This window comes from Trichoderma atroviride, chromosome 5 (genome assembly GCF_020647795.1).
Source record: "Trichoderma atroviride chromosome 5, complete sequence".
Lineage (NCBI taxonomy): Eukaryota > Fungi > Ascomycota > Sordariomycetes > Hypocreales > Hypocreaceae > Trichoderma > Trichoderma atroviride.
Window position 1 is genome coordinate 1,822,865 of NC_089404.1, and position 14,155 is coordinate 1,837,019.

A 14,155-nucleotide genomic window follows, 5' to 3' on the forward strand; every position below is an offset into this window, starting at 1 on the left:
CGAGAAAACATTTTTGTGCTGAAGCAATCTCAATCCATGAAAAGCCGTAGATGCGAGGAAGAAGTATTCTTTTTTTAATATTACATGTACTGGAAATTTGCACACTTGCTCTCTTACTATTTGACGAGGTAAAAGCAGAAACTCTAGACAACATCGGTCACAGCTTTTATAAACTCTACATACTCTAAAGTTTTACTGTATTGATAACCGTTTACGCCAATATTTTCTCAATCTCTGCCCGTCCATACTCGTAACCGCCAACAAATTCACAAGACTTGGCGGGATCTGAACCGAGCTCCTCCAAACAAGCCTCGAATCCTACCCTCTTTCGTTCAATGACCTGCCACAGATAGTTTCTGCCCTCTTTAGCCAGCAGCGATTCGTCTGCAGCCACCCACACTTCCATGTCGAGAAAAGCGCGAGCCAGACCCAGCAGGAATGCTCCGTTCTTCTGCGGCCGCATAGACCAATTGAGCAAAGAGTGTGCAAACTTGATGACGGCAGGTGAATCCTCACTCAATGGCCCAATGATATCGCCTAGGCATGTCGGCTCAGGAAAGCTGTTTCTGCGAGCCATTTCGCGTCCAAGGGCGATGAGATCGGGGCGGTATCCACGGCGCAACTGCTCATCCATGCCCGCCATTCCCGTGTTTTCTGGGCTGTAGCCCATCTCAGCACGGATGATTTGGAGGATCTTGGACGTCAATGTTTCGGCCGTCTGATATGGCGACGCTACTATGTTCTCCAACACGCAAGGATGCACAAACCATAGAGGAAGGATGGCATCAAGTCTGATCTGAGAGACCTGCAAAGCGGGCAACGGAACAAAGTCGGGCGAGGCGCTGGAAGAGAATGCGTCCTGAGGGGAAAATACTGGATGCGTAACAGCCACATCTTGCCGTGGGGGCAGGAATGAGTTTTCCAAAAGAGAGTGTCCTCCAACCGTCTTCCAGTAAGCATCGCCTGGACGAGCATCCTTTTCCTGGAGAGAATCGATCCAGGTGCGCATGAGTTCAACCTCGCTATCGGTGAATGCGCCAAACATTCTACCAGTCCAGGAGAGTTCTTTCATCAGCAGACTCTTGCTGCTATTGCCTCTGTACACCCATGGCCTCGAGTCAGCCAAGGCATGCAGAAAGCCGTATTTCCACTCGTCCCCTTTTTCATTAGCAGAAAAGGGCGACGAGAACCATTCTGATAGGCTTTTCCCACCGATGCGGGCTCGACTGGTGCAGTGGATTTTGCGTGCGAGATTCGCCTTGCGGTGGAGGATCTGGATCAGTCTCTCTTCAAACACATCTGGCGTCTCACTGTCGTCGAGGCTTTGCGAGAGCAAATATCCAGCCTGGATGCGCTTCCATGCTTGGTCGCAGTCCATAAGGCCAGTCTTGCGCATGAGATCCATGAAAGCGACAATGTTGGCCTGTGCCATGCCCGAGTGTCCTGAATCAGCATTGTCGATTGATACGTGCAGAGCAAAGTAGTACGCCGAGATGCCAACTTCTGGAAACTCTTTGGTTGCTCTCAAACCAGTAGGTGCCAATGCTTCGAAGTGTAGGTTTAGGCCCAGAATCTCTGGCAGAAACTCGTTGGGGAAGAGGGAAATGAGTAGTTGCCCAATTGAATTCCTCCACACTTGCTCATCATTGAGTTCGTGATGTTCTCGGATGAACTCGATTGAGTCACAAGCCGGAAGATCAACGCCATGCTTTCTCAGCAAATCTCGATAAATCAAGACGTGGTTTTTCTCAACATCTCCATCGCCTAGTTCCTCGGAAAACACCTGCCAGGCATTCTTGGTGATGTCTCTGAGCACAAATGGTGTCGTGATTTTGTGGACACGGCATAACCAAGCTCCATCGATGAGATTCAAGGGGGCAAGACGCTTCAGCCATTGGACTGCGTCCTCTTGAGTATTGAATAGCTCTCGAGGGGACCCGGCTGATCTTCGCCTGACATATGACTCGAATCCATCCGAGACCTCTTGACGTTCGGCCTCGAGAAACTTATCCAGTTCTGCTGGGTCGTACTCCTTGAGGTCCAGAATACTGCGGGTTGGCGGGTTGTATTTCGCCATGGCAAACCCGTCTTCTAAAAGTTCTAGAAGCATCTCTTTTGCTGCCGGTAGAATCTCAGGAAAGTCTTCGAGGTTCTGTACTTTGTAGTACAGCTCTTTGTACAGCGTGACTCGCTCTGCAAGTTTGGCCTCGAGCCTTGATTTCTGATTTGAATCCAAGGCAATGACGCTTTTGGCCTGACGGCCGAACAATGTACGCCATTTCCGAACCAAGAGGAAGGCAATGAAAAGTGAGGAAAGGGCGATTATCTTTGTGAAAGACATGGTGAAATATTCCTGATCGGTGACAATATGAAGGATCGGCCGTATCTCTGGCTTAGAATCAGAGTGAAAGAAGAGTAAAGATATATGCCGACTTTAGTTGAATAGCAGTTGAATAGCAGTTGAATATTACGCGAGATTTTGGTAATGTGACGAGTATGTGTGCCTATAAGATGGTGATATTGCATGCAGCTTATGTATTTTCAATCGCACCAATGAGATGACGGCGTCAAGGACGTGCAAAGACTCGGGGACTCGAGAGTACAGGTACATGTACGTCTCCTTGCTGCTGAAGGATGGAAAAACTGCCCTTCATCATGTGTAACCCAGCCCGTGCTTATTCCTCCGCCACTCCCTCGTTGCCATTGCCTAATTGCACGTGCATGTCTCGGTCAAATATGATGGTGATGCAAGACCTGACGCCTCCAGGATTGCGTCGTGGCCATATGCCGGCCATTCATTGAGTTGTGTGACTAATAAGCCGCCGTCAAGGGGTATTTGAAAGACGGGAACTGGTACACTTGGCTGAGTGAAGCTGCCTAATTCCCCAGATGTATGTACCCGACCATTTTTTGGTTCTCTCCCAGGCATGTCAGGTACACGAAAGCGAGGTAACATTGCCACAAAGTTGATGCCATCTGCTGATGTTTGACACGATCCTTGATAGTCATTCAAACTTGGCTTGTCGAATACAATGCTCGATGCTTCCAACGTCGGTATATCATGCTTGAAAGAATCAGCGGTAATGATAGGCTTACTTGAGCCAACCTAGCAATGGAAAACTTCAATTCCGTTATATTACTGGTAGCGGGTTTGCGTGAGACATTGCCCTATTCTCGTACCGCCGAGGCATAATTTGGACGCTCCAGTTCCCGTCCCAGCTGACTACTGCATATTACATATGCATCCCTTCCTAGAGACGGTGTAGGTGAGACTGCTCCCAATTGCTTTCCACGGGTGCTGAAGGATTGAGAGATGTGTCATCGAAATTGGTGAGATGACGGCTTCAGCCGGGAAGAGCAAGGGCATCCACATTCTTCATATGCATGTTCCGAGCTGAGCTGCTGAGGTCTCGTATACAAGCAATACCGCCAAGTCGAAATACTGTCGTGGCGACATCAAAGTGGATTATGAGCGTCCGTGGAGGTTACAATTGCAACCCGCGCGAATCCGCCACCATTCCTTTGGGCCAAGCGGGCCATCTTGTGCAGCAAAGGATTCGTGTTTGAGATCCTTGCGGTTGATCCTTGGCGTTGGAATAAATGATGCAAAGCGAGAGTTCAGATCAGGGGGCGGGTATCGGGATCAACAGAGGGGCCGTCACAGAGTGGAGTGCGGGGAGTTTTAGGTGCTGACAGGGCTGAGCAGGAAGCTTAGCGGCGGGAAACAGCCTGAAGTAGAGCTTTTAGTGACTTTCGTCTGGTTTCATTAACCGTAAGCAAAGGATTAACTTGGTATACAAATGTTTTGATAATAATATTAAATTTTCTAATAGTTTAGTTTTAAGAGTTATGTGTTAGTCTTACATGAGTAAAGCAGTTACTATAGCCCTAAGCAAGCCTTGGAACGATTTCTCCCAGACAACATGTGGATTCACTTCAACCAACCAACAGGAGAAGTGGGTACGTGACCTCATGTCAATCAATGTCCAAGTACCAGACCCTTTTAATTCTCAGACTCATACATGTACTGTATTGTTGGGTGTGCACAAGACAAGATCTAACCAACCCCGGCTAAATGCTGCCCCCCAGCTGCCCTCTCCAACTGTCAACTCACATTTCACAGCCGGAGATTCAAACAAATCGCATCTGATCACGCTTGTTGCACATACCTTGCAGAATGGCCACCAAAGTACTGACGGAGCCGCAATCGGTCGAGCTCCAGCCGGCCAAAGCCAATGGCAGCCCTGACTCGGCGTCGGCTGAAGCGCTGTCAGACCCGTCCAGCGGCTCTTCGCCCGCTACTCCAGCAGACGCCAAAACGGCCATTGTCCACTCCAAGCTGCGGGCCTCGCTCGTTGTTGCGCAGCTGCTGGGCCTGAATCTCTTCAGCAGCTTCTGCAATGGCGTCGTCGTCGTCGGGCTGCCAGCAATCGCGGCCTCTCTGCACATTGACGAGGGGCTGCTTGTGTGGCCGACGTCGGTCTTCTACCTGACTGCCGGTTCGTGTCTGCTGCTGGCCGGCTCCATCGCCGATGTGGTCGGCACCAAGACGATGAGCCTGGTCGGGGCCTTTACGGCGGCCGTCTCCGCCATGGCCTGCGGTCTGGCCCGAAGCAGCGGCCAATTGATTGCCTTTCGCGCGTTGCAGGGCGTCACAAACGCCATCATCGTGCCCTCGTCCGTGTCCATCGTCTCGACCGGCTTGGAGGAGGGGAGGCCGCGCAATCTGGGGTTTGCGTGCTTGGGCTTTGCTGGTCCGATCGGATTCTCGCTTGGGCTGGTTCTGGGCGGTGTTTTTGCCGACAGCCTTGGCTGGAGGGCCGCCTTCTATCTTGCGGCAGCCACCACTTTTGCGTTATTCTTGGCCGGGATTTGGGTGATACCAAAGAATGCTGTCCGTCCCACGAAATCGGTCTGGTCTAGGATCTTGACGGAAATCGACATCATTGGGGCGGTCATTGGGACTGCAAGTTTGGTGATGCTGTCCTATGTTCTTGCGTAAGGATCCTTCAGGTTATACTATTTCTGAGCGTAGCTAACTCAGGCCTCAGAGTCTTATCCGCCGATATCCACAGTATTCACAAGGCATCCACCATTGCTCTGCTGGTTGTCAGTGCCGTCTTGATCCCTGCGTTCATAGGATGGATGCAGTACCAGGAAAAGCACCAGCGCAATGCACTTATCCCCAACTCGCTATGGAAGAATTGGGTGTTCACTAGCTGTTGCCTGATGGTGCTCTTCACCACGGCTGTTTGCAACTGCATGGAGCTGTATAGCAGTCTGTTGTAAGTCATCGGCCACTGGCAGTAGTCTTTCTATGGAAGTGAGTTAACATGGAACCTTTCTCCAGCTTCCAGCAAGTACAGCGTCATTCCGCGTTGCGTGCTTCGCTGCAGATTCTCCCATCGCTGATATCTGGAGCATTAACCAACATCTCGACCGGCATCTTTGTAAACCGTATGCCAGTCATGTGGTCTGTACTCATCTCGTCGACCATCAGTGCAGTCGCGCCGCTTCTCATGGCCCTCATCCATCCCGAATGGCCTTATTGGTATGATGCTTTCTTTGCTCAGGTAAGTGATACAAACTCCTAGTCGTCGCCATAAGCGTCTACCAACGCCTTATAAATTGACTCGACTCTGACCGCATGCAGATTCTGACTCCCTTGAGCTGCGATATCCTCTTCACAGTTGGCCTCCTCGTCGTGTCAGACGTGTTCCCAGCCCACATGCAGGCCTTGAGCGGAGCCGTCTTCAACACTTGCGCACAGCTAGGGACAGCCATTGGCCTAACCGTGACCTCGCTCATTGCCACCTCTGTGACCAATTCATCTTCTGACGCTGATAAAGAGTCACCCAGCGCCCTTATGGATGGGTATCGCGCCGTCTTCTGGACCATGTTCGCCGCCATGGCATTAACATGTGTGCTCAGTGTGCTTGGGCTACGAACAGTCAAGCAGTTGGGGGTTAAGCGGGATTAAGTTGTTGCAGACAGGCCTCGTTGTCTTGGAAGCTATACTATTGAATATAGAACGGTTCGTCACACAAACCTTTTGCCTAATTGAGCTATAGTTAGGATACTCTACCCGAGTGAATTCTCCAGAGTTTATAAGAAATGGAAGCGTATATAATAAAGGTCCCGTAGGTCAAGCACTACACTTTAGTACAAATTAATCTCAAATATAAAGGGCTATTACACTAAACCATTGAGTTGCGATACAGTTCCCCATATATGTATTGGTTTCGAGCCCCAAACGTCATATCATTGAGCTTATCCCTCATCTTCTCATCAACCACCAACTGGGGAGTCCTGTCTCGGTACAAATATAATTTTAGAGCCACTGAGCATCGTCCAGAACTGAGGCGGGAAATTGTCAAATCCTCCTTCGGGCACTTTGACCTCAATATCAAAGTTTCTGAACAGCCGTGGTACCACCAACCCAATAATGAGCCTTGCAAGATTTTGTCCAGGACAGCTCCGGCTTTGACCACCAAACAGCAGGCTGTATCTTTCCAATGTTCTCAAACTGTCTTCGTCGCCACTTAGCCACCTCTCGGGCTTGAACTCATCCGCGTCTGGCCCGAATAGATCCTTGTTTCTTGCAAATGAGGTCGGGTTAACACCAAGTATTGTCCCCTCAGGGAAGAAATAGCCGTGCAAATGAAGACCATCTCGCGGCGCCACTCTAGACAAGCTGATATTAGTAACGTGCTGCAAGCGCATCGCCTCTCTTACGCAGGCAGAGGTAATCGTGCTGGGCCTGTCTTCATATGCCAGCGGCATTCGTTCGCCTCTGCACTCTTGCTCAACACGCCTTTGGAGGTCAGGGTTGGTGCATATTCTGCATAAAATGGATACGAGACTGGAGCCTGTGGTGTCGTGTCCGGCAGCTACAGATGATCCAGCCATGCCTCTGGCGTAAACCAATTCGAACTTTGGTTTTTTGGCGCGGATTGCCAGTAACTGTTCCATGAGATCTTGGCCGTTTTCGAAACTGGGATTCTCAATTGAGGTGCTTCTGTGTATAAGCTGGCCGAGTAAAGACTAGAAAATGTGTCAATGACTAAACTATAGACGAAAGCTATTGCACTCACTGGCGCAATGTGGGCTGGAAGTCCAATCCCGTCTTTCGAATGCTTAGTAGGAAGGCGAAGAACCCAGAATACGTATTTCTTCAGCATGGGGAAAAGGTTGAGCAGGACGCGTAGAGTGGGTAAATGACCCAGCACGGTTGACCGACGCCAGAAAGCCACGTTAAGCTCGAGGTCTCCCCAATTATGGCCCTGTTCAAGAATATTATCTGGCGATCCAGACCAAGTTATACTAGTCAAGCACTCTAAATAGTGAATACGGCACTGTTATCCAGTCATTTGCATTGAGAGAATCATCTTACCTAGAACAGTAATATGCATCCATTCGCTCGTTTCAACTTCTTCTCCTTTTAACCTATCAAGCCTCTCGCAGACCCTTTGCATGGCTTCGACGACTTTGGGTTCGTATCTCTTCAAATTGCTAGCCGTAAATGCTGGTCCGCCGCTTCTCCTTATCAGCTGGTACCGTGCCATGTCTGTTTCCGCTAGAAGGTGAACGCCATCTATATGAGGGCGCCTGATGAATAAATCCAAGACACCGGATGAAATTCTGGTCCCCTCTATGCGCGTGCTTAGCGCCACTTCAATGGGCTGACAGAGACAAGAGCAATTATAATGCACATAACGTACCGTACCACGGGCCCTTATCGAGAGGTGTACTAGACTCTGTATGCGAGTCAGTTGGGCTCAATCTCATCGGAAAGGAGATGTTGTACTATATATCGCATCAAAGGCTTCCTTGCTATTGCATACTGCTTCATTGGGAGCAATCCTGACGACTGGGCCATATTTGTCGTGCAATGCGAGTTCGTATGGCTTCGCAATAATGATCTTTCGAATCTGCCACCAACGTGAGATGGCAGCGAGTTTAGGGCCAGGCAGTGCAGCCAGAGGGTGGAATAGCAGCCTGTAAGCTGCTATGGAGATGAGGGACAAGGCACATGTAATGAAGATGGCAATCCATTGTGTGGATGCTGCATGAATTAAGAGTGCCATTTTATTTTTCTTTACTTCCAAAGCTTTCAAAAGCAAAGCAGAAACGATTTACATATCCGAGTCAAGCAAGTCTATTTAATGAAGAAATGGGTATCTAGATTCCACATCAACTATTCACACTAGTATTCCTAATGTAGTATATGGGGAAATCAGCAATAACCGCAACTGTCACTAGTGAGAATTAAGGGCGGAGGAACTCTAGCGATGGGCACCAGCTCGCTTTATAGCTCGCGTTGATCACACCCCTCTTCTTATCTTCGATTAGACAGATAGAGCATCATCTTACAACTACGATTTTGAGAAACCGAGATCGGCTGTTGGCCAATGAGAGCCTCTGTCATTCAAAGGGCGCGCCGATTGAAGCCGCTTAGCTAAGCCGAACTTGACAAGGTAAATCTCTACCATGTATGCGTTGAGAACTTGCTGTTTATCTTACTGATAGGTGTAATCGGATTAAGATGGGGAATCGGATTCATATGGGGTGTCGGAGGAAGAGTATTTTATACATTTTAGATGCCAAAGAGATTTTCTTTCTTTATTCTGTCCTTTTCTTTTCATTGTCTCGTATTGTGAAAACTCTTCCTAGCTTACAATCTAGTACAATGCATCACCAAATCGTCGCACTAGATGCGTGGCATGTGCCTATCCCGCTGGATCTTTTGCAACTGCCGGCCCCGCACTCCTACGACTTGAAGCTCTGCAAGACGAAATCAACCTCTAATGAAGAGATTCGAGATCGCGTCAAAGATGCTACCATCATTGCCGTCACAATCACCCCGCTTGACGCCTCGACGCTCTCAGCAGCTGTGACGCCAAACCTTCGTCTCGTGGTGGTCATTGCATCCGGCACTGATGGCATTGATAAACAGCAATGCAAAGAAAGGGGCATCAGGGTGCTGAATTCACCCAGCGCAAATACTGAGAGCGTCGCAAACCATGCCATGGCAATGTATTTTGCGTGCCGCCGCCGTCTGTTGACGATGCACCACACCATGTTTAGAACAGACGAGTGGAAGACACAGGGAACGGTGACAAGAAAGATGCTTTCTAAAGATCACGGCTTACCGTTGTCCTGTCAAGAGGAGGTGGTGGGGATTATTGGGCACGGCGCAATAGGTATGTACCCACGAATAAAGCAAAGTCAACTCATTCTGACATTGGTATAATAGGTCAACGAATTGCTCAACAATGCCGCGGCCTTGGCATGACTGTCTTGATTGCTTCTCGGAAAGTCGCAGCGTCAAACGCTACTGAGCCGTCCACAGGGACAGAGATTTCCAATGGCAGAACCCCGTTCACAGAGGTTCTGCGACGATCATCCGTGATTGTACTATGCTTGCCTCGGAATCCGGAAACCATCAATATGATATCTGATGATGAGTTTCGCATAATGTCTCCAAAGGCTGTCGTGGTAAACGTCACGCGTGGGGGCATTGTAGATGAGCATGCCCTGCTCAGAGCTCTAAGAGGCGGGCTGATAGATGGGTGTGCTACAGATGTGTTTCTAACAGAGCCTTCTGGAGCAGGTGATCACTGGCAGGACGGCGATAGCCCGGTTCTAAACTTGAGCGAAGCCGAAGCGGACGAGGTGAATTTATTGGTTACGCCTCATGTGGCGTGGTGCGCGAGCACAACTATAGACAACTATTTGCAGACTTTTAAGCAAAATATCGAAAATTGGTGTGCCGGGAAGTTGTCAAACGTGGTGGTCTAGCAAGAGCTTGGAGAAGATATAGCTGTCAGTTCTTAGAATAGTGTATTATGGACTTGCTTTCACACAACAGCATATTGTTCAATCGCAATGAGACTGATAGGCGTGATCCGAGTAAACTGCGCCCGCACTATTTGGCCTTGGAGTTCCACATTACGCCGTTCCGAGAAAAGTAATCACTGCTTATCCAGGAATGGATAATGGTGTACTTAGCGCCTGAGCAAGGCAACTAAGAAATGCGCTTCAACTCCCATCCCGGACTAATTTTTTTTCTTTGGGGCACTGAATCTTCAAGTTATGATGTCGCGATCTTTATACCATGCCTGTAACGTCTGTCATCGGTCGCATGTTGCAGCACTTTTGAGGATGCTAGCCACGGAGTATATATAGTTTCAATGTTGTTTTTCTTTAGATAATTCCACCAATAAGTGAGTAAATCATTATCTTCTAAAACTCTCAGGTAAGCAGTGCAGCGCTAAGTCATGAATCTTCGCTCCGCCGTAAACCTGCCTTCATATAAGTTCATGCGTTTGTGGTACTCACAGAGAAAGATATTTGTTATTGAGTACATTGACCGACGATCCTGAGATTAAAGCGATTACTTAAGTATGACCTGCAATTCAGCACGCTATAGCTCAGAATTATCCTCGTAGTACAGTTCCTATTGTTAGTGGATTTTATTCCCCATTTTAGATGCTGCGGGAAATTTAAAGTAATGGTGTAGTACCATTGGGTAAAACAAGACACCGATATTAAGCTACTGCTATCTTACAAGATGGTAACTTTTCTATTTAAGATTTAGCAGATACAACCTCCAATATTCTCAAGATGACCAGTCATCTGACTATACACCGCAGGTCTATTCTGCTTCTAACAGATGGATAGCGGCTTGCTCTTGCTTATGAAGCCGACAGAGTCTACATTTAGGACATAGTGACAGCGGATGTTGTCAGGCCTTACCCCTTAGCGAGAGTGCACGATACAAATCGGCAGCCTTTTCTCGAACGGACAGCAGTTCACTTCAAGCGGCTACAACAAAGGACATAACTTCTGAAATATCGAAACAGACCAATGCTTAAAAATGCTAGCTATTGAAGATACAAAAGTGACACCAGTAAATATTTGCACTGAAAACATACATACTACATCTATCTGTACTAATGGAAGATGTGATATGTGGGATATAGCTACAGGAATTGTCTCCAGACAACAAATGGCTCTTCATTAGAGTTGACTTTATTGTCGTCTTGATGAGAATTCGGCGGATCACATTGCTATCATCTTGTGGTATCAAGAATTGAAACACGTCGATATTTACTCTCAAATTAATTGATAATTGAATAGTTCACTACTATTGCGATTCAGTACTAAGCCGCTCCAGTAGCTTTGTGCTATTCAATCGTTCACTATGTACACAGAGTGTAGGTGTTGTATGAAAAGAAAGGTAAAAGTTTTATGCTCGTGACATTCAAAGCTTAGACTCGTTGAATTCGCCAATTTGTATGTAAATTCCTTTTTCTTCAGACTTAAAACGAGTATGGTAAATCACCCAGCGTGAGATTCAGTCTTGGCCAAAATACAATGCTTGCTTGCTGACGTTGGCGAGATCCATCCAAGCTAAACCAAGTACATGTACGCAGTTAAGCGGCCTCCAATGTACTCGATAATGTCCTTCGAGTAAAGCGAGAGATAACGTTGGACCATTCAGGTGACCCTTATTGAAATGCCTCAGAGGCGGAATCAGCCAAAACCCCGGGTGACGGTTGTTTATGCTCCGGAGCCACGTATATTGATTCAGCCCCGATTTTAGCCTCTTTGGGAAATCCCATGCGAGATGCCGGGATGTCCCAGGATCGTATCCACTAGATGCGACGTCACGAACCAGCCCAATAAGCCTGTCCCTAATGACAGCCAACCATGCTTGACGGTTCTACTCCGTACCGCGTCTCAAATCTCTTATTGTTTCTATTGTTTACTACTGCTAGGTCAAGTTATATCAGGGTTTATCCATGCGTTATCTTTCTGCAATTACACGAACACAATTGGCTTCTTCTCACTGCTGCTAGTATCTAGGACAAACACTATAATCCCATCTTCTCTGTATCTGATTGTTGTTCACGCCATTCTATCTGTTGATCCCCTTTTAAAAATCTTCAATCAATCACGAATATTAATCATCCTCTCAGGCTCTTTCCCCAATCTCAACATGTAGTCTATCAACGTCGACCTTGTTGTTGATCCTGCTATTGTTCCCATTTGTCAGTTTGTCCAACATGCCTCTTGATTCCTACATAGAGCGAGTATATGAGAGGAAACCAACCTGACTTGCAGCCTGAGTAGTCTTGGTCATGTAACTAGGCTGGCTACTAGTGTTGAAGGCAGACTGTTCAGATTGCCCAGTCCTTTCGCGCGCCGCCCTTTCTTTTTCTTGCTTGCTTCTGTATTTCTTCACAGCGGCGTAAATGAACATTGTCAACTTTGTTCTGTCTTGGAAAATAAGATGAAATGGTTCCAACAGTGGAAGGATGGCACTATCCAGTAAAAAAACAAAGTCTGAGAAAGCTGGTTAAAAGAACGATAAACATCGAGTTGCTTTAAAGGAAGGGCAGACACTATTTATAGCCAAACTTTTAGAAAGACAACGGCATTCGCGGCCTTGGTACCTCTACGCAGCCTTCAATCGCGAATTGGTAATGAATGCATGTAAGCGAGATTCCTACGAGCGCCATCAACACAGCCTTGACAAGCACTCCCAGCTTCTCCACTTTACGCGTAGTCTGCTGGGCATTCTTATCAGTGGTAAAAGGAGTCGGGTATTATCACACTAGATATTGCGTCTCTAGGAGATGAGAGTGGGCCTCTTGGGCTTCCTGTCGGAAGATCGGCGCGTGTCTTACCTATACTTGTGATTTTACAGAGAATGTAGGTGTTGGCACTCGACCCCTTCTCTCGGAGGCATCCTCCGACGCAAGGCTCTAGCCCCCGGAACATAATTCCATAAGATAAGAATTGATGGGTAATAAGCAAATACTGCAGCATTTAAAAAACGCTAGCTATCAAGGTCGCAGAATCTTTTATTCTAATGCTCTTAAAGACACAGAATCAATAGTAGAATAGGTGAATTAAGCCAAAAGCCGTTCCAGCTAGCCTTTCCCACATACAACATACCTAGACAGTGTTCCACTCCAAAAAATAGCACAAGGATACGATTTAATATTAACAGATATGTAGCCATTGATTGTATCCCATTCACCGTGCAGTTAGCATCCAGCACAGAGTCCCTCTCAGCACCGATTGAGTTCCCGGCATGCAATGGTGGCGGCAGTTTCAGGTCCTTCGAGGTGATGAGCTCGTCGGCGTCAACAGACCACCTCAGTGTTGGCGCCAGCGTCGGTGTTGATCTGCCAGTCCTCCAAGGCAGTGTCTCCATTGCACTACGACAAGGACATCATGGAAAATAGAGACTCATATAAGGCCTCCATCACCACGAGCTACCGTTCTGGCACAGTGGCTTTCGTGCGTCCTCTAAAACTCTCCGCGGATGCCTTTGGGGTGTTTCTTCGTCAGGGAAGCGATGCGTTCCATGCCATATATGGCGATTACTACGTCGAGAGCTACGGGATTGGAGGCGACACCTCAGTCCTCTTCAGCACAGATGCGCGCAGCGAGTCGTGAACAAAAAGGGTAAATGTCGACGTGGAATCATGGTTCAGTGAATACCATGGGCATTCGGCAACGACATCGTCGACTACGGTGCACTCAACTGTGGTGCGTGTAAGTGCTCACTCGACGGTCGAGAAAGCTCTCGTCTCAGAGGCAGTCTGGGTGGGCACGCCCGAGTTTCAAGCTGCAATCAACAAAGGGAGAGGCATCTATCAACGCGCACGGGACTGGATGACTCTGTTATCAATAACTCAATAGAAATTAGTGTGAGGAAAGGCAAATTCGTGACTCAAGAGCAATGTGCGCAATTATGCGGGCGCGCCGTGGTTGCAGAGCTTTTGCTGGTGTCGGTGGAGAGCTTGCATTGGGTACGGTATTGGACTGTTGCACTGTCAACTTTATATAAATTGTTATTATTGGGAGTAATCAGTCTACAGATTGACAGATTGACAGATTGAAGAGAAGAGAGCCATGGCCGTTGATCCGGAGACTACTAGTCTTGATGATTCCTTGAGTACCTCCATTCATCTATTCTGCACTACAACCGCCGTTAACACCAATTACTCACTGGATTGCCATAAAAGACATTCATAGCCATTTCCATTCGTCAAAACGAGAAGACAAAGACCTGACTCTTGATCTCTGGCAGCTTGCTTGTACTTTTCCCTCGGATCCCGCTCCTCCTCATAATTGC

At 47.8% G+C, this 14,155-nt stretch overlaps 5 protein-coding genes across 5 annotated transcripts; 3 read left to right on the forward strand and 2 right to left on the reverse strand.

Annotated features, from left to right (window-relative positions):
• Window positions 1-211: 211 nt before the first annotated feature.
• TrAtP1_009831 (uncharacterized protein) lies at window positions 212-2,341 on the reverse strand (the record flags this gene model as incomplete). The annotated part of the gene is made up of 1 exon (XM_014091122.2): window positions 212-2,341. One exon carries the CDS (start codon window positions 2,339-2,341, stop codon window positions 212-214), a length of 2,130 nt encoding a protein of 709 aa, XP_013946597.1.
• A 1,693-nt stretch (window positions 2,342-4,034) lies between these two features.
• TrAtP1_009832 (uncharacterized protein) lies at window positions 4,035-6,189 on the forward strand. The gene is made up of 4 exons (XM_066114459.1): window positions 4,035-4,998; window positions 5,076-5,285; window positions 5,351-5,573; window positions 5,654-6,189. Exons 1-4 carry the CDS (start codon window positions 4,178-4,180, stop codon window positions 5,978-5,980), a joined length of 1,581 nt encoding a protein of 526 aa, XP_065970555.1. The 5' UTR covers window positions 4,035-4,177; the 3' UTR covers window positions 5,981-6,189.
• Window positions 6,190-6,288: 99 nt separating this feature from the next.
• Window positions 6,289-7,475, reverse strand: TrAtP1_009833 (uncharacterized protein; the record flags this gene model as incomplete). The annotated part of the gene is made up of 3 exons (XM_066114460.1): window positions 6,289-7,044; window positions 7,095-7,336; window positions 7,394-7,475. The coding sequence occupies 3 exons, from the start codon at window positions 7,473-7,475 to the stop codon at window positions 6,289-6,291; spliced, it is 1,080 nt and encodes a 359-aa protein (XP_065970556.1).
• A 1,061-nt stretch (window positions 7,476-8,536) lies between these two features.
• TrAtP1_009834 (uncharacterized protein) lies at window positions 8,537-9,944 on the forward strand. Its single transcript, XM_066114461.1, has 2 exons — window positions 8,537-9,203; window positions 9,257-9,944. Exons 1-2 carry the CDS (start codon window positions 8,546-8,548, stop codon window positions 9,799-9,801), a joined length of 1,203 nt encoding a protein of 400 aa, XP_065970557.1. The 5' UTR covers window positions 8,537-8,545; the 3' UTR covers window positions 9,802-9,944.
• Window positions 9,945-13,248: 3,304 nt separating this feature from the next.
• On the forward strand, window positions 13,249-13,473 carry TrAtP1_009835 (uncharacterized protein; the record flags this gene model as incomplete). Its single annotated transcript, XM_066114462.1, has 1 exon — window positions 13,249-13,473. The coding sequence occupies one exon, from the start codon at window positions 13,249-13,251 to the stop codon at window positions 13,471-13,473; it is 225 nt and encodes a 74-aa protein (XP_065970558.1).
• Window positions 13,474-14,155: the final 682 nt, after the last annotated feature.

What these genes read in the sequence shown, in the direction of transcription:
- TrAtP1_009832 (XM_066114459.1), top strand. Translation starts at nt 4,178, where the DNA reads ATGGCCACCAAAGTACTGACGGAGCCGCAATCGGTCGAGCTCCAGCCG. An exon ending in ATGCTGTCCTATGTTCTTGC is followed by an intron (nt 4,999 to 5,075) that starts GTAAGGATCCTT and finishes CGATATCCACAG; the next exon opens with TATTCACAAGGCATCCACCA. An exon ending in ATGATGCTTTCTTTGCTCAG is followed by an intron (nt 5,574 to 5,653) that starts GTAAGTGATACA and finishes GACCGCATGCAG; the next exon opens with ATTCTGACTCCCTTGAGCTG.
- TrAtP1_009834 (XM_066114461.1), top strand. Translation starts at nt 8,546, where the DNA reads ATGGGGAATCGGATTCATATGGGGTGTCGGAGGAAGAGTATTTTATAC. An exon ending in TATTGGGCACGGCGCAATAG is followed by an intron (nt 9,204 to 9,256) that starts GTATGTACCCAC and finishes TTGGTATAATAG; the next exon opens with GTCAACGAATTGCTCAACAA.